This window comes from Mus pahari, chromosome 3 (genome assembly GCF_900095145.1).
Source record: "Mus pahari chromosome 3, PAHARI_EIJ_v1.1, whole genome shotgun sequence".
NCBI classification, from domain to species: Eukaryota; Metazoa; Chordata; class Mammalia; order Rodentia; family Muridae; genus Mus; species Mus pahari.
Window position 1 is genome coordinate 54782901 of NC_034592.1, and position 26198 is coordinate 54809098.

Below are 26198 nucleotides of genomic sequence, written 5' to 3' on the forward strand. Positions count from 1 at the left end.
GCTGTCTTCAGACACTCCAGAAGAGGGCGTCAGATCTTGTTATGGATGGTTGTGAGCCACCATGTGGTTGCTGGGATTTGAACTCTGGACCTTCAGAAGAGCACCCAGGTGCTCTTACCCACTGAGCCATCTCACCAGCCCCAAAGGCAACTCTTGTAAGGAAAGCATTTAATTGGAGCTGGCTTACAGGATCAGAGGTTCGATCCATTATCATCAAGGCAGGAACATGGCAGCATCCAAGCAGGCATGGTGCAGGCAGAGTTGAGAGTTAAACGTCTTCAGCTGAAGACTGGTAGTAGAAGATTGACTTCCAGGCAGCTAGGAGTAGGGTATGAAAATCCATGCTCACAGTGACACACCTACTCCAACAAGGCCACACCTCCAAATAGTCCCACTCCCTGGGCCAAGGATATACAAACCATCACAGTTACCCAGCAAGAGATTGGTGTATTTCACTGGTTTAGCTCTGTCATTCCTATGTGTGACAGTTTCAAATTACAGTTAATGAAGGGGTGCTTTGACTATAAAAATAGAAATGCTCAACACAAGTACACCCTCTGGCTTTCCCTATAACACCAACTTTGTCAATCTGAATTTCTAAAAAGGTTTTATTTTGAGCACGAAGTTTGATGAGATACACAGCCTGACCTCAGTGTGTGAGATGTGGACACAAGGAAACCAATGAGTTAAGGTCAGAGCTTGGACTGACATAGGGAGATACTCAAAAAAAAAAAAAATTAAAATTGAAAAGCAAAGATAAAGATGAGGGTCAACTAGCTTTCCCTTGCAAGACTGACTTTGCAAGCCATAAGGTCCCTGTTGGACAAACAATTCATTCAACTCCGAGGGAGGAAGAGCATAAACACATAAGAATGACCCGGTGGGGTCTGGCTGTCCTCCTGTCAGATTTCAGCACATTGGAGAGCCTATGAGCAGATTAATGTGTTTTGTCTTTCTCTTTCTGTTAGTTGCAAGAAACACAGCATCCAGAGACAGAGGCTGGACACGGTGACAGCATGACAAAGGGACACCTGCAAAAGTATGATTTAAAGCAGTACATAGGAGTGTACTTGAATATTTATAATATAAATAAGCCACCACGCAATACTAGAAACACAATGATTTGTGTATCTGTTTAGAACTCTACAAATGTCTCCCATGAATTATTTGCAATGTGTATTTAGGATTTTGGAAGCAGCTTGGAGGTAGAGGATGTGAATTGCTTAAGGTTGACACCCTGGAGTCAGTCTCAAACAAAACCAAGGAAAAACTAATGTCTAGTTGTTCACACCCCATTCTTCACATTAACTACCATACTCAGATGTAAATGAGATGCATTTATCAAATCACCTACTTTCCAGACATTTCATCTGAAATACATATAATCAGATTCAGATTCAAATGTCTCTTTTTTTGTCTAATTTGATCATAACTCTCAGAGTAATTAATGGAAACATACCTACCTTTTAGGGTTGAACATGAAGTTTCCAAGTTAGTAGAAATCATCAAAAAGCAAAATGAGACCATAGAACAGCTTGAGCGAAAACTAACAAGTGAAGATAAGACATTGGCAGGAACTGACCATCTGGTAAGCCAGCCTTTTATTCATTCCTATCACACTGAAGTTGAGAGTTTCTTTATCTAGTCATTGAATGTAGGACTATTGTAGGCACCAACAGAATTCTTATGGATAAAGATGTTTATATTACAACCACTAGTGCCAGTCCTCTCCATTATAGAGAACTTGACAAAACCCATATAATTAACTATGCTGATAGTAATATGCTAACGGAAAAGACTGTAGTTGTTTTCAGCCAAAGTCTTAAGATATCCTGTGTTTCACTCTCTTCATTCAATGATAAACACTTTGATTTTTACATTTTTTTTTCCACTCTGACAAAAATGGGCTGGACCTTGCTGTGCAGAAACCTGTTTGAGTGTCATTATGTTTTACAAATCTTCCAAGAAATTTAACCCTCTGTTTAATTCTCAATTTATCATGGGATCTGAACTGTCAGTAAGTCTGGAGAATTAATTATATCAACTGTGGAGACTTAATGATAGTAATTACCATTCAGCATTGTTTCCAAAGAAATGTATTTTTCTTTTTGGAATCTTAAAAGAGTAATTAATAGTTGTTGGAATGGAGATACAGCTGCTATGCCAAGTGGGGCTATAACAGAAAACAGACTTCCTAGTACTACAGATTCAGGGAGCACTTTTGGTTTCTTTGTTTAAATTCACTTTGTTCATTAGCTTTCAAGGACCTTAGAGTCCAATCTTGTCAAGGATTGGTGTATATAATTCTTGGATGTTAATTCATAAATGTCTAATGAAAGGTACCCAACTGTTAATCAAAAGGAGCAGAATGCAGTCATTCATGTATTTGTTTATGGGAATGGACACCACAATACTCCACTACGGAGTCTTCAGTGCAGTAGGGTCACTGCATCCATGAGTTGGTTTCCTTACATGTGCTAGCTAGATTAAACAGCATCTCTGTTAAATAGTCTCCTCTCACATGAGGTAAGGCCTTTGCTGGCTGAGATTTCTTGTAGCTGCAGAAGCTCCATTAGTTGGAATACGGTCATTGGGACTTGCAAGTCTTACAGGCAAGCTGTGTGCTATGTAAAAGCATCGTGGCTTGACTTGCTGCTTTTCCCATATAACCACGTGTAAGACAAAGAGCTATGCTCAAGTTCCTCAGCCTTGTGGTTTAACCCTGACTGTACTGAAGATAATTTCATCATCCTGCTTTTTTCACTTATCATAGAAAGGAAAATATATAATTATATACTGATTAATAAATATTCAAATCTCTTTCAGACTTAGCAGCTAAAATCAATGCATACACACACACAATAATGAATCATTTTTTTTTATAATTTAGATTAAGTGCAGTAAACAAGAATGGTAAATTCTTTATAGTCTACTATTTTCCATACATTTAAACTTCCAGCTAAATTATTGGCTAGAACTACAGAAATATAATGCACTGTTATTTATATTATGACTATTTAATAGTATCTCTTCTCAAAACTTTGTAATTTTTTTCAGACACAAGCGGGACGAGATTTCTTCAGTGCTTTCAGAGAAATGTATACTACTTCAGTAATGAGCCAGTTGGAACTCAGAATTCAACATCTGGAAAGGGAATTCTCTGAAATGAAGACCCGAACATGTGAGAATGTTATGGTGCTGGAAAACTATGTCAAACTTCATCAGTCACATAAGTTGATGGAGTGAGTAAAGCCCAAGAGTCATATAGAATATTAATTCAGTTCCTTAATCATCTCTCAGAAAGTGTATTGTATCAAAAATAGTATCATGGATATAAACACTAACTAGAAAATATAATCATTGAAAACACTGATGACAAATGGACTGAGTTTCAGGAAGCAAACCCAGAAGGGCATGTTCCCTTTATTGGCATAATATGTACTCATGTGCTTGCTCTTAGTAGTCTCATATTTATCTTGGTTTCTTAGAATTTTTTTTCAATAAGTTTGTTGATGATTTCTCATTAATATACCTATACTGCTACAAATTTGCTTGTCCACACTCCCTAAAATATAAATATTGGGCACTTGAATATTTTCTATCATACAGTAGCGTAAAGTCAGAGTGTCAAGGACAACTGGCATGTTTCCTTTGGGTATCATATCGTGCTAGGCAACTTGCCTTGATTCTGATCCTGAGCATTTCCACTAGAGAAAAACCTAGACCCAAACAGTTGTTTTAAACATTTCTATTTTTCACAAAGGCACACTCAAATCATAGAAAAATATTAACATGACATGAAATATTTCACATGGTGCTTCCAAATAACTCCAAATAATTCCTTCTTTGATGTGTGATACTTTATAGGAGGCAAATAAACCAAGTTCTATGTCTAATGAGTTGATTGGGGGGATGGGGGCAATGAGATACTCCTTGCTTTCCCACTCTTTACAGGACTGAAGGGAAGATGAAGGAGGTCATGACCCAGTTTGCCGTGCTGACTCAGCACAACACAGCGTTACTGAACTTGCTGAGCTCCATATTTGCCTCTGAGTGTCCCTGCAAGGCAACTTTTCATAGAAGATCGGGAAGCCTCTTTACCCAAGAGAACATGTTGACTTCCACATCAGGTCCACAGCCTGCAAATCAGTCCGTCACAGCCCACCCAGATGTGGTTAGTTGTATTATTAAATTTTTCCCCCTCTGGGTAATATAATCTGTGCGATTGATGTGCAAAATAGTAAATTGTTTAGTTTTTAAAATATTTTAAAATTTTTCATTATTAATTATTTAGGGTTTTGTGGGGCGGTGGGCAGCAAGCATGTTGACGACAAAGGACAACTTGGGGAAGCCCCTTATCTCTGGGTTGGGAAGTCTTGGTCAAACATACCCTTATCTGCAGAGCCATAGCTCTGGCCGTGTTTAGTGTTTCTAGAGTAATGAAAAGGCACACTCCTGTGTAAATGCATGCTGTTAGTAATGGTGCTTTCATTTAGAGCCAGTTGCACATAAAACACAGTCAGGAGCAAGCATTGCCCAAAAGTGGAGTGTTTCTAGGACTAGCATGAAATGCAGCCACAACCAGAAAAATCATTATTAACAGGCATAAGTTAAAAAGAGTTGTATGTTGTTGTGTAAATTTCAGCAGTATAAAAGGAGGAATATGTCAACCAATGTGAGTTGTTTTAGGGAAAGCCCTCTATTGCATCTGTGTGCTTGATTACCAGCATTTAGAGAATCATTTACCATGATTTACAACATTTAGAGAATCTGCCTAGATTCCTTAAACCTGTGAGAAAGAGGTCACAGACAAAACAAGTTGTGTAATTTTAAAAGCTAACTTCCCACCTTTTCAAAGCCTGCGGATGACAAAGATGATTCCAATAAAGCACTCACCAAGTCGATTCTGTCTCCACAATCTGAGCCGCATCAAGAGAAGAAGAAATGTCTGGAATCAGCTAAGGAGAAAATGCTGTGAGACTTTAGCATTCCATATCTGTTTAAGCATTCATTCTTTGCTTTCCCTGTGCGTGTATAAAAAGCAAAATAAGAATCCATACATATACTCTTACTCATCCCTTGGCATCAGGAGGGCATGGATTTGAGGAAACCTGGCAGAAATATTTATGTTTCTCTTTTGTTAACCTGCCAAGTGTCTTCCCATACCAAAGACTCTAGAACAGGGGTGTGAAGTTTTGTACATGCACAAACTGTCAATCTCAGTCTCTTCAAGCTCAATTAGTTGGGTGGCTGTTATCTGCAGCAATTGGATCTTGCTGTCAGTCAGTGGAGAGAAACCATAGTACCATGTATAATAATTCAAGTTTTAGGCAGAATTCATAGTACTATATTGTTTAGTGCATAAAGAAAGGAAATAAGATCTGACACAGTACATATTTGGTATTTTCCAATATTTCAATGAAGACCTCGTTGATTCCTTGGATATAAATGAGCAGAGAAGGAAGGCTAACAATAGATAGTTATACAAATATATAGATAAGATAGATATAGATAAATAGAGATATAGATAAACAAATGTAGATATAGATACATATAAAGATGGACATATAGTAAGATATAGATAGATGACAGACAAATAGCTAGATGATAGATGACAGAGGATAGATAGATAGATAGACAGATAGATAGATAGATAGATAGAAGGCATATAGAGAATGATGATAAATAATGTGGATAAAGGCATTTGTATTTTCATGTGTGTGTGTGTGTGTGTGTGTGTGTGTGTTCATGGTAGGAAAACAATGCCATGATGTTAGTTTTCATCCTTCCCTTTCCCTTTTTGTGGATTCTGGGGACTGAATTCAGTTCATGAGACTTACACAAAAAGTTCCATATCTACTAATTCATCATTTGGCCCCAGTGTGAGCTATTTACATGCTGTGTGTCTTAAGAGATGCCTTTATATTACTTACTTGAAGTTTAATTTTAAATGCTTTCCAATAGTTAGTTTGAACAAGTAAGAATCATAATTTACTGATTTTTATGTGTTTGCACATAACTTTTTCTTTATGTTTACTCTGGAAAAGTTGTCACTAATATAATCTTTACATTCTTGTAGAAGGAAAAAATGTTTTAAACGAACAAAAACATCAACTGTGTATGAAAATAGAGAGCATAGTTTCTCTGAAGTTTCAAACACCAGGCAATTTGAAAAGAACATTCCAACTGATGAACCACAGCATGAGGTACTTTTCTATGAGTTAGGGGACCCAAAAGAGTCAGTTTGTAAATAAACCCCCCCAATGCTTGAACAATAAGTGAGATGTTTTTAAAGTACTACCAAATTGATATTAATGAAGAATTTGTCAGTTTTCTATAAAAATATATGTTCTATAAAAAAAGAACAAGCAATCGATTCTCTTTTGTCTCAAAACATAGTTGATATTTCAAAACCAAGCAACATCGTAGGCTTAGATTTTTCAAAACCTATTTTAATCATGATTCTTCAACCCCCCCTTTTATCCCCCCACTCACCAGAGGCAAGGGAAAAGAAAGGTTAATAGGAAATGGGGTTGTGGGCCTGTTTAGAAATAGTTTTGGGGGTGATTCCAATCTTCATTTTCAGCATTCCATTCCACAAGCATGGAAAACACCAAACATGAATTAGTACCAACAGTCCAGAACACTGTGCAAACACCAAACAAATCAGTAGCAGTGGTCAGATCCAGAAGAAACCACAAGGCTCTGCCCACTAGGCATGAGTCTGTTTGAGATTTTTTTCATATGACATTTGTAGAATGAATATTACAGAATCACAGGTTCTCAAATTATTGTTATATTAGGTCCTAAAAATGGTACTAACTCAACCATCGGAAATAAGTCTCATTTACATACATCTTTATCAAATAATCAGTTATTATGGATGCAGCAAACTATAATTTACAAGTTCCAAGACACTCCCTGTTCACTGTGAGGGCTGTGTGCAGGACAGAGAGGGCAGGTCCCACCTGTGGTGACTTGGTTAGGATGGAAGGAGCTCAGTCCCTAAGGAGATGCTTCTGTTCATTTTGATCCTAACTCAGTTAACAGTTCCTCTCAGAGGTGATCCTTCTCCATCCTCCCTCTGCTGGTTGTCTTGTAGCTGCTGTTTAACAACAATCACACACCCTCAGTTTTTGTGACAGCTTTTCTGTGGCCTTGATCTCCTTATGTTGTTGCTTTAAAGGCCACCAGATATTTGACAAGAGCCCCCTGAAGTACTTATAGTGTTATATTCTAAATCCATAGTATAATATACTCTGAAATTTGATTTTAATAAAAATTATTCATTATTAACACTTTAAATTCATCCCGTGACCTTTTCAAAATATCTAATTCCATGGGCACTGACATAGTGATTTAGGGCTGAGTAGATATATCAGCACTGGAGGACTTACCGCCAGTACACCAGGCTCACTTTGACAATTCCACACACAAACACAAATACACATTCACAAATGTACACATATTTAAACGTTCAGAGTGACTGCCCAAAACTAAAAGAATCAAACACATCGTATTTATTGTTATCACAATTAAAAATACGTATCTTTTAAATGTCTTTCAGATAATAAGAGAAGATCAAGAAACTCTTGATAACATTCCAGGGAACCACAATGCCTTGAGCATAAGTCCATGGGAATTCAGATGTACAGATCTGGAATCTGAACGCTCGGAAGAAAGAACTCATCCAGCCTTCTTCTGTATAGCTGAACGGGAAGAGTATAAGGATCCCTATCTAGAATGGGCAGCAATGACACATTCATCACCCCAGGGACAGCTAAGGCAAGTCAGTCATTTGTCTCTGAAAAAAATGGCTAGTGAAAGTCACTGATGAGATTCCATTGTGTGAAATCAAGCTAGAAAATATAATTTTGGAACAACATCTTACTAAGTGAACTTATTTTAAATATGCTCACTCAAAAATAGCTGCTATTATTTTCCAGGTTTGGGTTGCATGGTGCTTTTCCACACAATATCTCCATAATGTACATTTCGTTTAGTTATACTCTTGTAAAATTGCAGATCAGAATACCTATGAATTTATGAATTAAAAGTTTAACTGTTAACTGAGTATGATAACATAAGCACCAAGATATATAGTACTAGTTCTGCACAGGTGGTCACATTCTAGCATGGACTTTCAACTGTATTACTTGTTTGCTGTCTTTTTGAAAGAATCAGGATGCTGGGGGTCATGGGATGCTGATTTATGGGATAGTCACATGGGAACCTGGGGTAATGGCTAAATTGATATGTAAATGAGAGACTGGGATTTTGATCTGCAAGAGAGCAGCTACCCAGAGAGTTTCTGGAATTGCAAGAGAGGGCTGTCTCAGTAGAGTGTTATCTGGAAAACTGTCTCTAGCAGAACATAGACCATCAGCTTGAAACGCACAATTTGACTTTGAGTCATTCTTTCTCATGTCCCAGATACCCCTTCCTCAAAACCCCTCTCCAAGATGAGGCTGGTCCTTGGTAACAATAAAACCTATGTTTGCCTTTGGGAATCTTCATAGGTCTAAGGGCAGACAAGATGGGTCCATGAGGAGGAACTTTAATAAAATGGAAGCTTATACTTCTACATCAAACACGTGCATGATGAGCTCTGGTCCAGAGTTCAGACCTGGACGACTCTACAACAGTTTCGGGTATAGCAGAAATTTCCTGCAAAGAGAACCCTTGAGGACAACCTTGAGGCCACAGACCTTTGAGAATTCATTGAGCTTCCCAAGCAGGGTGAGTTGTGCTGTTTCCTTTAGTTTCAGGCGCCTTATACAATTGTGTTCTTAACTGGGTGGCATACTGAGTTGATTTAATTAACTCATTTATCTTAAATTAATCTCACAATTTTGTGCTAATAAAGAAACCAATTGTATACATTTTAAAATGCCTTGGAGACTGCATTTACAACAGTCTCTTGAGTCATGAGGTATTTATATTTATTATGATGCATATCTTTATAGGCATATGGAAATTAAATCTTAGAAAACTACCATTGTCTCATGTCATTACAGGTAAACTTTGTAAGGTATTGGCTCTGATTTTTAAGTGGTGGTGTTAGGGCTCAGGTTAATAGTAGTCTCAATATATTTCCCTAGCATCCCAAGGTTGACATCATATTGAGTATCTAATGCCTACAGATAAAGAAATCTGAAATACATTTTTTCCCTGGGAATACTTTTTATGAAATCTGTATATTTGCTGAACCAAAAAGAATAGAAAAATGTCTTTAATGGCTGTCTCATTTATCACATACTGATTTCAATTTTTTATTGTTTAATCCACTAAATTTACCCAAATTTAGTGGATTAAACAATAGTCATTACATTTCACAATCTCCAGTTTGAGAAAAATCTTGAAAAGGTCAGATCCTTCCTTCTCCACTGACATTTGATTAAATTAGTTAGATCGGGAGGCTAGAATTCCATGTAGTCTTATTTCCAACATGTCTGCTTTCTCTGTATGTTGCTATTGGATGCGAGGAATTTGATTTGCAGTAGGGTGGTAGGACACCCATGTAGGAACACCTCTATGTTCTTGTAGATTGAGGAAAGTGTTTATTCTGCTTACACTTCCTATCCAGTCTCATGACTCTATGCCGTTTATCACCAAAGGAAGTCAGGACAGGAACTCAAACAGGACAGAAAATTGGAGGCAGGAGCTGATGCAGAGGCCATGAAGGAGTGTTGCTTATTAAAATGTTCCTCATGGCTTGCTTGGCCTGCTTTCTTATAGAACTCAAGACCACTAGCCCAAGGATGGCTCCACCCACCCTGGTCTGGGCCTTCCCTGATTGATCACTAATTGAGAAAATGCTCTACAGCTGGATCTCATGGAGGCATTTCCTCAACTGAGATTCCTTCCTCTCTGATGACTCTAGCTTGTGTCAAGTTGACACACAAAACCAAACAATACAATTATTAAAGAGTGACAGGTTTTCAAACTACTGTTATGAAATGCCTTCTGGTCAAAATTTATATAATTCTCACCCTTGAAAATTATGCCCATTTCCACTCAACCCTATCAAATAATCAGTTATTATGGATACAACAAACTATAATTTACAAGTTCAAAGACAGTCCCTGTTCACTGTGAGGGCTGTGTGCAGGACAGAGAGGGCAGGTCACACTTGTGGTGACTTGGTTAGGATGGAAGGAGCTCAGTCCCTAAGGAGATGCTTCTGTTCATTTTGATCCCAGCTCAGTTAACAGTTGCTCCTGGAGGCGATCCTTCTCCATCCTCCCTCTGCCGACTGTCTTGTAGCTTACGTGTAACTGCCGTTCCCTTTCCCACGGCTTTTACACCATTTTCCTCCATTGGCCTTTATGACTTTCAGGTCAGTCTTTCTGAAGCACATATGGCTTTATATTATAGGTCCAGAGAGTATCATATTTTGAAAGTGACTTTGATTTAAATTATTCTTTCTTCATGTGTTTCACTCATTCTGTAATTTTTTTTCAAAAATATCTAATTCTATGGCAATAACATGAGAGTGATTTTAAGCTGTATTATTCACATATTTAAATGTTCAGAATCGTTGGCCTGAAATTATAGAAAGCAAGCACAGGCATGTATTGTTAGCACAATTTAAACATATATATTTTAAATCTTTTTCAGGTAAGAGAAGAAAATCAGCAAACTTCTTATGACAAAGTAGGACATCATAATGCCTCATGCGTAAAGCCACAGAAAGCCACACTTTCAACCCTGCAGTCCAAACACCCAGAAGTAACTCAGCAAGCCTCATATAAGGCAGAACCAAAACGCTGTGAGGAGCCACATCCTGAAAGGATAGAGATGACAAAGCCATTAACTTATGACCAACTAAAGTAAGCTATAGATATAGATAGAGATAGAGATAGATATAGATATGTGTGTATATACACATATATATGTAGATGTATGTGATGTATATGATATGTATATATATTTGTGTCTGAAAAATAATTATCAATGAAAGACATTCATAGGTTTTATGATGTGAAATCAAGCTAGAGAATATAATTATGGGAAACTAATGTTTATAAGTGAACTATTAAAAAAAAAAAGTTTGCCCAAAGTAGTTTCTCTTATTGTCCAGGTTCGGGTTGCATGGCACTTTTCCACCCAATTCCCTTAAACTATCTCTTATGTAGCATGAGTTTTTAAATGAATAGTTTAGCTACTGTTTGAGTTTGATACCCGAGCTCAGGGGTCTAGTAGTACTAGAGCTACACCAGGGCCACATTCCAATGCTTTGTTAATTGACTCTCAACTGGGTTACTTGGTGTCCCCACGAGAGGGTCTGTACAGACAGAGGGTTTTCCTATGATTTTCTGCGCTATGTGAAGTCTTGAGGAGAAGGATACCATGAAGGTAAAGATAAACCATAATTTAAAAGTGGTTAGAACAGTTCCATGCTCGTTGGGAAGGAGGCCACACCCATGGTGCCTTGTTGAGTGGGAGACGAGCCCTCTCAGAAGCCGCTTCAGTTTGCTTTAGCTTGGATTATAAGGAGGAGTTATCCTGGACATCATCTACACAGTCCCTTGGAAATTACAAGTATTTCTAATCACACCATCAAAAACCTTAGAGTAGGGCCATTCCAACAGAAACCTGCAACGCTACACATCAGCCACAGCCACTTCAACAGCCACTTCTTGCTTTGTTTGGTTTCCTTTTTAGTTTGGAATCCAGGCATATAATTCTTTCCTGTTCCACTTTAAATCCCAACCATACACAGTTACAATGTTTAGATGTTATTAGGTGAAAAAGTCATTTACTCCCCCCCCACCCCATTTTTATGGAGTCCTTCAAGGGGAAATGAGACACTTAGGTTTGACTTTGGCATCTTCACAGGTCTAAGGACAGGCAAGATGAGTCCGTGAGGAGGAACTTTGATAAAATGGAGGCTTATAGTTCTGTGCCAGACATGTACACACCGACAAGCCCTGCTCCAGGGTTTGGATCTGGACAACACTACATCAATTTGGAACACAGCAGAAGTCTCAGGCAAAAAGAAGCCGCGACGGCAAGCTCCAGGCCGTGGCGTTTTGTGGAGAGTCTGGATAGCTACCTATGGCGGGTCAGTGGCGCTACGTCTTTTAATTATGCTTTCATTTGTCTGTTATAACTCTTGCTTTTAATTTGGGGATGTAATTTATACATCTTAATATCACACTTGTGTGTCAAAATAGAAAGAAAATCAATTTTACACATTTATAAATCCTCAGAGCATTCACTTTCAGCAAACATCTTTTTCTTAATTTGAATCAATACATGTGACTACTAAAGCATGCCGAACTTTCTGTAAAGACTATAGGGAAACTAATTTTAATATTTTTTTCTGTGGTCACAGGAAGACTTTAAAAGGGATTGATTGGCTAAGCTCCTAATTAACTTTGGTTTAGCTCAAGTTCAGGGTATTCCCCCAACACCCCAAGCTTGACATCTAAACGATTACTCTTGTGTGAATGTTTCAAGTTTAAAGGAATCTGAGAGGAATGCATTTTATGAAGGGTCTATACCTACAAAGTCAAGGAAAGCTAAGAATATTCCCTTAATTTCTGACTTAATTACCACATGTTGACTTCAGGTTTGGTTCAATGTAATCACTACTGTACACTCTTTAATATCATGAAGGGGACTTTCTTAAGCCAGATATTATGTTTCCAAGTGCAGTTCGTCAACTTTGTGTACCTTGCCCTCAAATGGGGGATTTGGAGCTAAGATTATAGTTCTATAACTCCTTTTGATCGCTACTTCCTTAAAAACTCAAGTTGTATTTTTCCTATCCACAGTCTCATGTGTGATCCCATGCTATCTGCATTTCCTTTGTAGTTGAAATAGGAATGTTTTTTGTACCTAAACATATGGAAAGCTTTTTTTTTTAATTACAACTATTTCTTTTTAAAAATATTCATGCTGCAAACATTGATATAGTCATTTTAGGGGAATTTAACATTTCCTAGAATTTTTGTTTTGGTTTGTTTTGGCTTTCTCTGTGTAGCCCTGACTAGCTGTAGACCAGGCTGGCCTCAGAATCAGAGAGATCTGCCTGCCTCTGTCTCCCAAGTGCTAGGATTAAAGGCATGTGCCACAACTACTGGGCTGCTACAATTTTTATTTTTATTTTTTATTAAAGTTTCCATCACTGTCTGTGTATCAAAACCTGTTGCAATGGTCACACAGAAAGCAGAGAAGAAAACAGAGTGCTTGACCCAGTTTGAGATGAATATCTACTACTGGAACAACTTTTGATCTAGGGTGATTTATTAAAAAATAAATAGAGTTAGTTTTTTAATTCTGTATATACTGTTATTAAAATAGCCATTTTGATCAGTAAAAATTGATCCCTATTTTTCAGGATCTTCTTGATCCCAGAAAATACTGTAGACTCACATGAACTAGGGCCTCAACTCTCTCCCCTAACTGGCATCTTTAAAGTCTAAAATTTCCTAATAAGTTTTGTAACTGGATATCATAAAAGGGAAAAGTAAACAAACACACTAACACATGGATTAGATATCAGGCAGCTACATTTTCTTCCATTGTTTTGGTTGCAGCAGCAGGGGATGAAAGCAGATGGCTGCTAGGCAGCAAGAGGAAGCCCATGCTCCCTCCGACCAGTTCTTAATGCAATAGAAAAGAATTTCAGGAATAACCAGAAAGCCAGAGCAAAGCAAATGGACGTGTTTGTTAATTAAGCAGAAAGACCAACACACTTGACAAGAGTAGGGTGGAATGGAGAATAAGAGCGAACTTGAAGGTCTCGCCCTAACTCTGATTGGGACTTTGAGCCTACTGAATCTGCCACCAAGTTTAGTTCTTAGGGACAGGGTGTGTGCCAGACCCCTTCTCTTTCTCTTCTCCTTTAAAAGTGTGGTTCAAATAGCTCCTTAACACTTCACAGCTAAGTGGAACGGTGTGCTCAGTCAGCGGGAGGGGTCAATGCTCCTGGTAAAGCCTGCTTCGGGTTTTCCATGTGAGGGAGTCACAGAGCAACAAAATTCAAGTTTCGCTTGTGCCTCCAGCCTGTATTCCTGTTACTACTCATAGTAAACTTATTGCTGAAACCTTTGGTTAGAATCCAGGTGGCACAATATTTTAAATATTTTCCCAGAATTACAAATGACAGAGGTCATTTGTCATTATGACAATAATAGTTTCTTCTTTTGTGTATTTAATGTTTTGAAAATTGGTCACAGAACACATTAAATTATTAGTTTTCTAAAAGTAAAATTGAATTTTTTAATTCATTAAAGTAAAATATCAGATTATATTTTTAAGGGCATATTTTTGCTAAGAGTCATAAAGTGACACATTTGGAATAAAGAGTTGAGTTGACTAATCGTACTGGAATAATGAAGACACATCTACAATACGGTGTATAAAAAGTAGGCAAATGTTAATTGCAGTTGTTACTCAAAGCGATCTTAGCAACATTCCACGAATAATCTATGCCTCTAAGCATAATTGCATTTATCTGATCTGACTCAGGTGATGTCTTTCAAACTATTCTCCAAGTGGAGGTGGTCTCTAAAAGGATTTTTCAAAGGTCACATTTTCCTTTGCCAATTTTACATGCTTTTAATTAACATGGAAAATATTGGTATCAATATAGCATTTCCAAGCATACCTTATCTCTTGTGACAAACCCCCACCCCCGCTTCTACCGACCTCTTGACCCTACCTACCCACAATGAATAAAGGCCACATTGTCTGAGTATCACTCCTGTAATAATATTTCTTGTTTAACAGAAGTCTTACAAATATTATTTGAATTTTTGCAGACATGGCACCAATTATACGACCACTACTAGAGAAGACAAAGATGGTACATTTCTGAAATGCTCAAATTAAGCTTAATCAGTTCTGAAATAGGTTATCATAAATAATAAATGGCTTCCATTCCCTTCGATCTGCTGATATTATACATTAAATATTTTTGCCGCACACATAAAATAAAAGATGTGAAAATGTGAACGTTTCTAGTTATTCTCCATTTATTGATCCTTCTACACCTCTATTTGTGAGGAGCTGTGCTGCCATAGGGAAGGAAGAAGGGGGCGCAAAACAGGCCTGGATTACCCTGTTCTTCCCCGCCCCATCCCTGTGTCCATAGAAGAGCAGCTAGCTCTTCTCCGTTCTCCCTGAGCACTGTTCCCCCATACTGCTGGACACCTTGTCAGGCAAAGAAATACTGAAGAAAGGCTCCTAAAGAGGTGACCTGTATGTGACCAGTGGTGGAGACAGGGCCACTCCTGGTTGCTGCAGGTGCCAGGGAACAAACGGAACTGCTGAGCAGGCAAAGTCTGCAGAGGTGATAGCCCCAGAGGGACAGGCAACCATTTCCTCGACTTCTGCCTGCCTAGTCCCTTCCCTGTCCAGAAAGCCAACGTGAACGAAGGGCACCAGGCAAGGGAAGTGGTTGGCCAGGGCTCCTGTGCAGCCCTTGTACCTCCCGCAGGCTCTTGAGGGCAAGGTCATGGAGAAATCAGTACTAAAGGAGAAGCTGGATCAGGTGGGCGCTGCCTGTGCCCTCAGGGTTCTTCTGGAGAATAAAAGTTCTCTGCAAACCCTTGTGATGGCCATGCATGGAGCAAAGGGCCGGCATTCTGCAAATAAAATAGAAAAAGATAATTCTACCCCACCCAAGACCCAACCCAGTCCTCATAGAATGGAAGCTATTCAGTGTCACTTGGAAACAGTGGTTTTACTGCCTGAATAAATAAATACTATTATAGAAATTGTACCTGGTTTAAAGGCATTTTTAATTGAAGAGTTTAAGGATTGGGCTAATTGATGCTTTTGTATAGGCAAGTAAAAGAAATTGAAATAGAAAAAAAAAGACAAAATTTTGCTTGGGTTTAAATAATTGGGCAGTATAAAAGTAATTTTATTCTGGGTTGCTCCTACACCCCAGGGAAAAGTTACCGTCCTTCCACAGGTAAGAAGGTTCTTTTCTAGCATGGTTGCAAGGATGAGCAGGGTTTTTTGCCCTGCTTTCTCAGCAAACAACAAGCAGCAAACTTGCATCATCTGAGTCGCACTCATGTTTTGTTTCGTATTACAGTGCAAATCCCTATGACGAACTTAGATTTGAGACATCGTCAGAACAATGACGTACTAGAAATATCTCTTAGTCTCTTGTGGAAAGGAGGGGTTGATATTTATGAGCTGCGTATCCAGGATGTAAATGATAAAAGACTATAACGTCTATGTTAAGACTTGCTGATTGGCTTTTGATCATTTTCAAATTAAATATTGTATTTAATAACCATGCATGCATACCGTTCTTTCCCTACCCCTGCCCTCCCCCCCCCCAAAGACTTTTCCTCCACAACTTCATGTGCTTTTCCAATCTTTAGTTTGTAAGTGTATCCCACTGAGTACGCAGAGTGTTGCCTGTGCGTGCATGCATGTGGAACCATGATGGAGTACTGGTAGTCTTTCAGGGACTACATCCCTATGGAAATCTTATTCTTCCTAGCCCAGTAGCCATGAACTACCAATACCTCTTCAGACAGGGGTGGGTCTTCATGAGGCTCACCTGGGATTTGGGCTTGCTTGGGGTTTGTTTGTTTGTTTGTTTGCAGATCCTGTGAATGCTGTCAGCAGCAGCCACTGTGAGATCATGTTTGCATTTGCATAATGCACTTCTGTATCTTTCAAATGCTGTTTCACAGCAAGCATCCACTACATCTGGCCCCTTCCAGTCTTTTCCCCTCCTGGTCTATGATGCTTCCTGAGACTCAGTGATATAGATGTCCCATTGGGAGCTGAAGACTCCCCAGTCCCTTACTCTTTGTATGCTGACTAGTGACGAGCCACTATGTTTAATTGCTATCTACTACAAAAAGAACCTTTTCTGATAAGGATCGAGAGAGGCACTAATGTAAGGGTTTGAAGGTAAGTAAGTAATTAGAGGGACAGTTTGTGACTAAGCCCTGCTGGTCTACATACTGGTCTATGACTGTGGCTGCCTCAGAGTCAGTGGTAGTCCGGGCTAGATGCAGTGTGCAGCTAGGGGCCAAGGTCGGGGCTACCAAGCAGGAAGTGGCTGCAGTAGGCTTGAGCACCCAGCTGGTTGGGCCAGGTCCAACTGAAAGCTTCAGGGGAGAATCCTCTCCCCTGGAGTGTTACAGCTCAGTCAGAGAGGCCCTCTCAGACGAGCTTTGGTGAAATAACCCGGGCACTTTATTTCTTGTGGATAAGATCTTATAAACATTTTGGGGTGGCTTGGGATCTAAAGGCAGATGCTTTCTATTGGCTTGGTCTGAGATGTCAGGGATGCTTCATCTGCATGTGGAAGAGCTTTAGGTGTTGTCCCTACAGGACTGACTGTCACAGTCCTCTCCATGGGATGTTGTGGTCACATGTTCCAGGACAGGAACCTGGTCTGAAGTAGATTTAAACGCCCACCATTCTCAATTATGAGAATTGCCAGGGTTCCTGAATCCGCTTGACCTTACCAGATTTTCTGTCTGGTGGCACAGTTCACTGCCCCACAATGGGTAGATTTAGCAGAATAACAGTAGTAATTTCTTCTGTGACATTTGGGGAACCTAACCAGCCATGGTTCTGGCTCAATTAATTAGTACCAGGAACGGTGTCCATATTATGAACAGAAAGTGATTGGTTGCTCCCTTAACACTTTTGCCACTACTACACCAGTGGGCATAAGTTGCCAAGTCATTTGTTAGTGTGACTCAAAGGTTTCACCACTGGATTATACTGATGATGACCTTTCTCCTCCAGTAGTATACACAGAACCTCCCAGCACCATGAAAGCTGACCAATAGAGACAAAGCTTCCAGGTTAATATGAACCTGAGTTTTCTGTAGCCTGTGAGCGTATGTCAGATATATGGTGTCTTCAGCAACAAGGTACCATCAAGTTCTGGAAAATAACCAACGGCAATGACAACAGCCTGCAGTGCTTTGGGGAGGACCCTTGAAATTCACTGACTAAGGACTCAAAACCAAGGAATCCATACCTGGCAGTGGGTTTTTTATTTGATGACCAATTGTGTCTGATGAGGCTTTTCCCCCATCCCATTATAGGGTAACTCCATTCAAACCCCTTTTGTATATGTATATGTTTTTGAAAGCTCCCACAGTAGTAGGTTTCTATACGGCATTTCAAAGCCCTTTAGTGTTAGCTACCCCTCCTCATCCCTGCCTTCCCAACCCCTACCCCACTAACACTACCTGTTTCATTATCTCACTTCCTCTCTTCACCTCAGTTGTAACGCCTTTCCTTTAAATACTCCCCCACAGTCTCTCACCAGTCTCCTGCCTTCTATGGTGTACTCCGATCCAAACAGTCATCTCTAAAGAGCAGAGCTAGCCTGAAGAACATGGGCTGGAGAGATGATGAGTCATCTGTTGATGGCACTTAGTGTTCATGCAAAGGACTTGGAACCTGTAGGGTGGCTCAAAATCTTCTGTAACTCCAGTTCCAGGTTATCTGATAACTATTCTGGGCCTCCTGGGACTCCTACATATGATCAGTCATTCAGGCACACACATATCCACATAAAGTAAAAGAAATAAATACTAAGAAAAAAACATCACCCAAAGTACCAAGCCTTTAAGCACGAGACTTTGGGAACATTTAAGAGCTGATCCATCACACGCTACTGTAAGTACAACTACTATCTTTGCTATTTTTTTTTTCTGTGATGGTGTTTATTGGTGTATGCAGAAATGGAATTTTTTTTTCTTGACCTCATATATCTTGAAGTTTTGCAGGACTTATTTGTTAGTACCAGAAGTTACCATGAGTATCCTTTGGGAATCTTTTGGGTCCTAGGCTATCAAGTCCTCCATAAGTAGAGACATGCTGACTAGTTCTGTTCAATCTTGGAAGTATTTACTATGGTTCTTGTTTAATTTATCTAGCTAGAATTTCGAATACTATGCAAACCCCAGAGGTAAAAGTAGACATTTAGAAAGATGTGGATTTTGCAGAGAGCTTTGGGACTTTAGTGTCATAAAAAAATGTGCATATAAATGATGCAAATAATTAGTATTATGTGTATTTCACAATATTTTTTTTCAAAATCAAATGGAGTAAATGATAAATGATAAATACAACAATACCAGATAAAGACCCATTGAAGGCAAATACTTTTGCAGCATATTAAGGGAGAAGTGGGGAACTGGGTGTGCTTTGAATAACCAGAAAAGTGACAAGCCACTGTCATTGGGTTGGACACTACCTTACCCAAGACTCTGATTACATTCCTTCCTATTCCCTTCCCTTCCCCCTTTCTGTCCCTGAACTAAGACCCAGTCTGGGTTTATTAACCCAGTACTCACATCTAACCTAAACCATTATCCAGACCAAGAAAGCAACATTAGTATTCAACATCACCAGTGTGTTCACAGTTGTCCTACATTCTTCTAGATCCTCTGAGGATCCTCAGGAAGGAGCTCCGAAGAGATAAACCACATGAAGGGACTCAACCTATTGCTGAAGTAACATTACCTTTCTTTGAGATATATGTGTGGTGTTCTTGGGCTCTGTCCTCTTTAATCAATTTTAGGCATATCAATCTGAACATGTGTATTACATAGGACATACAAACAAGACTCTAATTTCAATTCCAGTACCACCTAATGTGCTTGAATTACAGTAAAAACCTCTCTCTCTCTCTCTCTCTCTCTCTCTCTCTCTCTCTCTGTGTGTGTGTGTGTGTGTGTGTGTGTGTGTGTGTGTGTGTGTGTGTGTGATTAGCATGCAGAGTTAACAGGACTTATGACTTTCAGCAATGAGATTGGGCTTTGGCCTGTGATTTACTACAAATGCCTGATGGATGACTGATTTTTACTAGCTCCTTTTCCTGTATTTGAAGAAATAGAATTAAATGTAATGGTAAAAGTTAGATACTTAGAGGTGACTTGCTTCACCTAGTGACGTAGCATTTGGCACAGTTAAGAGGCAAGCATGAATCTGTTTCTAGTGTCCATACTGAAGTGCCAAGAGTACTTTTACTGTCGGCTCTGAGCATACCAGATTCCAATCCAAGGTAAGATCAAGGTGTTCCCCATTGTTTAATACTAGACATGATGGTAGTAACGTTGTGACTTGCTAAGGCTTAGCAATTTTTTTTTTGTTCCATATACATGCATGTTTTAGCATTTACACCCATAAAAGTATATTCATCCAACGGGTGTCTAGCCACTGCTGTCCTAGATGAATTATTCTTGTGTCTCTGTCTGTCTGAGGCAGCTCTGTCCTTCTATCCAAAGAGTATTGCACCACAACTTATCAGAGAGCCTCTCCAAGCCTCTCACACCTTGATTTGGTTTAGACTGGGTTGAAGTTTAGAGCAGAATAAGAACAGTACTTTTTTATCAAAGCCTCACATCAAAATACAGGGACCACAGTTACCTGCTTCTTTATTATGGTTTATAAACGCCACAGAAATTTCATTTTTTAACTATAGACTTGAGTTTGCATATTGAAAAGGGTCCATCCCCCAGGAGGCTCCTGCCTGAGGTAGTGGTAATGCCCTAGTTCAGGTCTGAGAGCCCACTTGGGGCATTTGACCCTGGAGACAACCACAACAGAGTTTCACAGACACTGTGGCTCAGCCTAGCACTGGCTCTGGGGCCCAAGCAAGTACAGATCCACCCACACTCCAGAGAAGTCCCTACATGCCAGTGTCATGGCTGCTCTGTCCCCTAGACACCCCAGCTCCTAGGCTACTGCACAAACTGAGCCAGAAATTAGTGGTCACTGTGGCAGCTACAGTTCCTGGCATCCCTGTGTGGAGCATGCTAAGATGAAAGCCACACGCCCCTCTGACGCCCAGGTACATGTGGAATCTTGGAACTGCAGGAGCCCCTAACACAGAAGCTCTGGAATGCTTCAATAGGGTTTCCGGGGCAGAATCTGAGGGCACAGGAATCACTTGCCTGAGAACTGGGCTGGATCTCAGTTGTGCGCCTATCCTGGAGCTCCTAGGGCTCATGGGACATTTTTCAGGAATCTAAGGATCAACAACAGCCTTAGACCTCCCAGGGAAAGACCCCCCTCCCAGTTCTTACAAGCTGGGACTCAGCTAGGGACTGGGATCTTTTAGGAGTACACGGAGGATACAAACACTTCCTATCTTCCTCACTTCAAACCTACCATGAGGTCCTTCCAAGAAGACTCTAGCCTAAGGGGAAGGTGACTTACCCCTTTCTAGTCAGCTACAGTAAGATGGGAGAAACAGGACCAAAAGTATGCCTGTGCTGCCCTCTGCTGTTCTTTCTGAGATCTGCCACCGTGTAATTCTCAGTTGCCTGTCCTTGGTGAATCCTGCTTTGTGACAGATGGCTGACCTTTGAAGACAGAACTACATCCCCTTCACCCTCCCCCGCCCACTTAGTACCTTGTCCGCTTTAAAGATTTGGACTACTTTAAAGCTTTCTGGACTATGTGCAGAGAATAAATTCTTGAGAACTCTGTATGTGGTCTAGGTTTCCAGGCAGGCCCCGTGGGATGGGGTCAGGGCTGAGAGAGACCTGACGTTCGAGGAGTTCGAGAAAGGAACAAAGTTATTCCAGCAGAATGGAGAAAGGGTAAGAATGGGTTTTGAAAGATGGATTGCAAGAGGCTGGCACAGAGAGGCTATATCAGCTGGTGAATGACATGCAAAAGCCCCATAAAGTGAGCCACTGCCAGGGTGACAGGGGCAGAAGGAGCAGGCTATGGATATGAAGCAAGTTGAGCTCTATGGCAGGGAACCACAGACGGCTTTAGACCAGGGGTAACATGGAACGTAGAAGAACGAGGACCCAGCTTTCCATGTGACATCTACTTATCATCCTGACGGGATGGGGGATGTCACGGATGTGAAATATCACTAGCTCTAACCTTAGCCCCTTCCCCAGACCCCTATCTAGTCCCTTGGAGACACTGCTGGACTTGTTAGTGTCTGTTACAAGACCTTGACACTAAAATTTTTTCATGGTTAATATTTCAAACTCGGTTTATTGAGACAAAAGTTCAAAGCTCTATTATGCCCTTAAAAATGAGGCTTAAACCTTTCTTATGTTCTACCACCACCTCCTCCCTCAGTGTACCTCTCCCATAGGCATCTTTCCTGACGTCTGCAAGCACTCCAAGTCTAACACGAAACTCATGATTCAAAGCTGGGATCCACATATGCACATGCAGTATTTGCCTCATTTGGTATAAGTGCTGCAGAAGAAGAGGAGGAAGAAGAAGAAGGAAGAAGGAAGAAGAAGAAGAAGAAGAAGAAGAAGAAGAAGAAGAAGAAGAAGAAGAAGAAGAAGAAGAAGAAGAAGAAGAAGAAGGAAGAAGGAAGAAGAAGAAGAAGAAGAAGAAGAAGAAGAAGAAGAAGAAGAAGAAGAAGAAGAAGAAGAAGAAGAAGAAGAAGAAGAAGAAGAAGAAGAAGAAGAAGAAGAAGAAGAAGAAGAAGAAGGAAAGAAAGAAAGAAGAAGAAGAAGAAGAAGAAGAAGAAGAAGGAGGAGGAGGAGGAGGAGAGGAAGGGGAAGGGAGGGGAGGGGGATTGGGAGGGGAGGGGAAGGGGAGGAGGAGGGACAACAACAACATGAGGGAGGGCACAGGTAGAGTCAGGGCATCTGAACTTTGGACATGACCAGCAGACTGAGTTGGCCATGTGAAGAGAAAGTAAAGGGGAGAGGGACAGAAAGGATCCAGGAACAGTGGACAAGAGGCAAAAAGGCAAAAGATAAAAGGCAAAAAAAAAAAAAAGTGTTTAACCAAATTGGCTAGGTTATAGAGGGAAGAGCGGGGGGGGGGGGGAAGGGTGACCCAGAGAAGGGTAGGGAGGGAGGGAACAGGGTGTGCCAGCCAGGTGGAGCCAGAATCCACGGAGATGTGCTCACAGATGCCTCACTTAGTTCTCTGTCCTGGGTTTGAGAACTAATGCTTTTCTGTTTCGTCCATTTATCTTCGATTTTCATGATTTCATTTTTCTTTGCAGCTGAATGAAATTCCATAAATTCCATCGTATCTACATACACAGTGTTCTTATCCATCTGCCAGTCTGTCAGTGGACATCTATGTTAACTGCTTTTCCTAGTTTTAGTGAATAGAGGTAGAAGTGACATGATTATGCAAGTATCTCTGTGGTAGGATATAGAGTCTTTGGGGTATATGTCTAGGGTGCTATAGCTGGGTCACATGGTAGGACCCAGGAGAGGTTTTATTTTTGTGTGTTTAAAACATCTAGACTGATTTCCAAAATGACTCCACAGGTTTACATCCCACCAACAGTGTGTGAGAGTTCCCATTTCCCCACAGCCACACCAGGCATTTGTATTGCTGACGATGGTAATTCTCACTGGGTGAGATAAAATGTTAAAGCAATTTAACCTTCAATTTCTTGAAAGCTAACAATGTTGAATGCTTTTTAGAAGTGTTTATGAGCCATTTGTCATGCTTCTGAGAAATTTCTGTTCTATTCCATTGCCATATTTTTAATTAGGCATATTTTTCTTAAAATTTTTTATTATTTAAATGCATTTTTATATACCAAACATATTAATAATATTGAGTATTTTGAGAATCAAATAATACATAAAAAGTTTGGTCAACTTTTGTATTCATATCCGTTCATACTCTAAAAATATCGTTAATGAATATTTAATACTCTTCATAACTGAGGATCCTATAATGCTGAATACTAAATTGTTTCAAAACATAAAAAATAATTCTTTGAGAATCAAGCATAGTAAAAGAGCATGAAATATTAAAAATTAATCATCAAGAAATATACCCAAAGTCCTTATATAAAACCAACTGATTATCAGTATTTCTAGGAGAGAAATTATTTTATCACTAAGTATATTTTTAAAATTTCAAAATAGCAAAAACTCTTTGAAGTTAAACATTAAGAAAATGTAAATTTCAGTCATAGTGAGAAACATTATCAATAATATTTTCATGATGTTTGTAGAACATGATTTTAATATTTTCAATTGTTAATTTTCAACAAAAAGAATAATTATTTTAAGATATATTTTGTTGTTATGTCTCCCTTTTCATTTATGATTTTGTTAATTTGGGTACTGTCTCTGTGCCCTCTGGTTAGTCTGGCTAAGGGTTTATCTATTTTGTTGTTTTTCTCAAAGAACCAGCTCCTGGCTTTGTTGATTCTTTGTATAGTTCTTTTTGTTTCTATTTGGTTGATTTCAACCTGAGTTTGACTATTTCCTGCCATCTACTCCTCTTGGGTGTATTTCCTTCTTTTTGTTATAGAGTTTTCAGGTGTGCTGTCAAGCTGCTAGTGTATGCTCTCTCCAGTTTCTTTTTGGAGGCACTTAGAGCTATGAGTTTTTCTCTTAACCACTGCTTTCATTGTGTCCCATACGATTTGGAATGATGTGTCTTCATTGTCATTAAATTCTAAAAAGCCTTTAATTTCTTTCTTTCTTTCTTCCTTGACCAAGTTATCATTGAGTAGAGTGTTATTCAACTTCCATGTGTATGTGTGCTTTCTGTTATTTTTGTTGATATTTAAGACCAGCCTTAGTCCATGGTGATCTGATAGGGTGCGTGGGATTATTTCAACCTTCTTGTATCTGTTGATGCCTGTTTTGTGACCAATTCTATGGACGATTTGGAGAAGGTACTGTGATGTGCTGAGAAGGTATATTCTTTTGCTTTAGGATAAAATGTTCTATAAATATGTTAGTTCTATTTGGTTCATAACTTCTGTTAGTTTCACTGTGTCTCTGTTTAGTTTGTTTCTATGATCTGTCCATTCTGAAGGTGGGATGTTGAAGTCTCCTACGATTATTGTATGGGGTGGGATGTGTGCTTTGAGCTTTAGTATCGTTTCTTTTATGAATGCGGATGCCCTTGCATTTGGAGCATAGATGTTCAGAATTGAGAGTTCAGCTTGGTAGATTTTTCCTTTGACTAGTATGAAGTGTCCTTCCTTTTTTATTTTTTTGATAACTTTTTGTTGAAAGTTGATTTTATTTGAGATTAGAATGTCTACTCCAGCTTGTTTCTTGGGACCATTTGCTTGAAAAATCGTTTTCCAACCTTTTACTCTGAGGTAGTGTCTGTCTTTGTCACTGAGGTGCATTTCCTGTATGCAGCAAAATGTTGGGTCCTGTTTATGTGTCCAGTCTGTTAGTCTATGTCTTTTTTGGGGAATTGAGTTCATTGACGTTGAGAGATATTAAGGAAAGGTGGTTGTTCATGTTATTTTTGTTGCTAGAGGTGGAATTATGTTTGTGTGCCTATCTTCTTTTGGGTTTTTTAAAGATTATTTTCTTGCTTTTTCTAGGGTGTAGTTTCCCTCCTTGTGTTGGTGTTTTGCATCTATTATCCTTTGTAGGGCTGGATTTATGGAAAGATATTGTGTAAATTTGGTTTTGTCATGGAATATCTTGGTTTTTGTGTCCATGATAATTGAGAGTTTTGCAGGGAATAGTAGTCTGAGCTGGCAACTGTGTTCTCTTAGGGTCTGTATGACATCTGCCCAGGATCTTCTGGCTTTCATAGTCTCTGGTGAGAAGTATGGTGTGATTCTGATAGGTCTCCCTTTATATGGTACTTGATCTTTTTCCCTTACTGCTTTTAATATTCTTTCTTTGTTTTGTGAATTTGGTGTTTTGATTATTATGTGACAGGAAGAATTTCTTTCTAGTCCAGTCTATTTGGAGTTCTGTAGGCTTTTTGTATGTTCATGGGCATCTCTTTCTTTAGGTTAGGGAAGTTTTCTTCTATAATTTTGTTGAGGATATTTACTGTCCATTTAAGTTAGGAATCTATACTTTTCTATATCTATTATCCTTAGGTTTGGTCTTCTTATTGTGTCCTGGATTTCCTGGATGTTTTTGGTTATTAGCTTTTTGCTTTTTGCATTTTCTTTAACTGTTGTGTCATTGTTTTCTATGGTGTCTTCTGCACCTGACTTCTCTCTTCTATCCCTTGTACTCTGTTGGTGATGCTTGCATCTATGACTCCTGATCTCTTTCCTAGGTTTCTAACTCCAGGGTTGTCTCCCTTTGTGATTCCTTTATTGTTTCTACTTCCATTTTTAGATTATGGATGCTTTTGTTCATTCCCTTTGTCTGCTTGATTGTATTTTCCTGTAATTCTTTTTTCTTTTTTTTTCTTTGTTCTTTTTTTTCTTTTCTTTTTTTCCTGTAATTCTTTAAGGCATTTTTTGTGTTTCCTCTTTAAAGACTTCTAGCTGTTTACTTGTGTTCCCC

General features: G+C 39.3%; 1 protein-coding gene across 1 annotated transcript in view; it reads left to right on the forward strand.

Moving 5' to 3' along the window:
* LOC110317892 overlaps positions 1-16197 on the forward strand; it is a 70130-nt gene extending 53933 nt beyond the window's left edge. The window contains exons 12-23 of the mRNA XM_021192701.1: positions 969-1039; positions 1471-1588; positions 3058-3242; positions 3955-4174; positions 4859-4974; positions 6080-6206; positions 7568-7785; positions 8520-8739; positions 10621-10832; positions 11842-12067; positions 14743-14818; positions 16058-16197. Of these exons, the coding sequence (XP_021048360.1) occupies positions 969-1039; positions 1471-1588; positions 3058-3242; positions 3955-4174; positions 4859-4974; positions 6080-6206; positions 7568-7785; positions 8520-8739; positions 10621-10832; positions 11842-12067; positions 14743-14818; positions 16058-16197 (1929 nt within the window). The remainder of the gene's footprint in view (positions 1-968; positions 1040-1470; positions 1589-3057; positions 3243-3954; positions 4175-4858; positions 4975-6079; positions 6207-7567; positions 7786-8519; positions 8740-10620; positions 10833-11841; positions 12068-14742; positions 14819-16057) is intronic.
* Positions 16198-26198: the final 10001 nt, after the last annotated feature.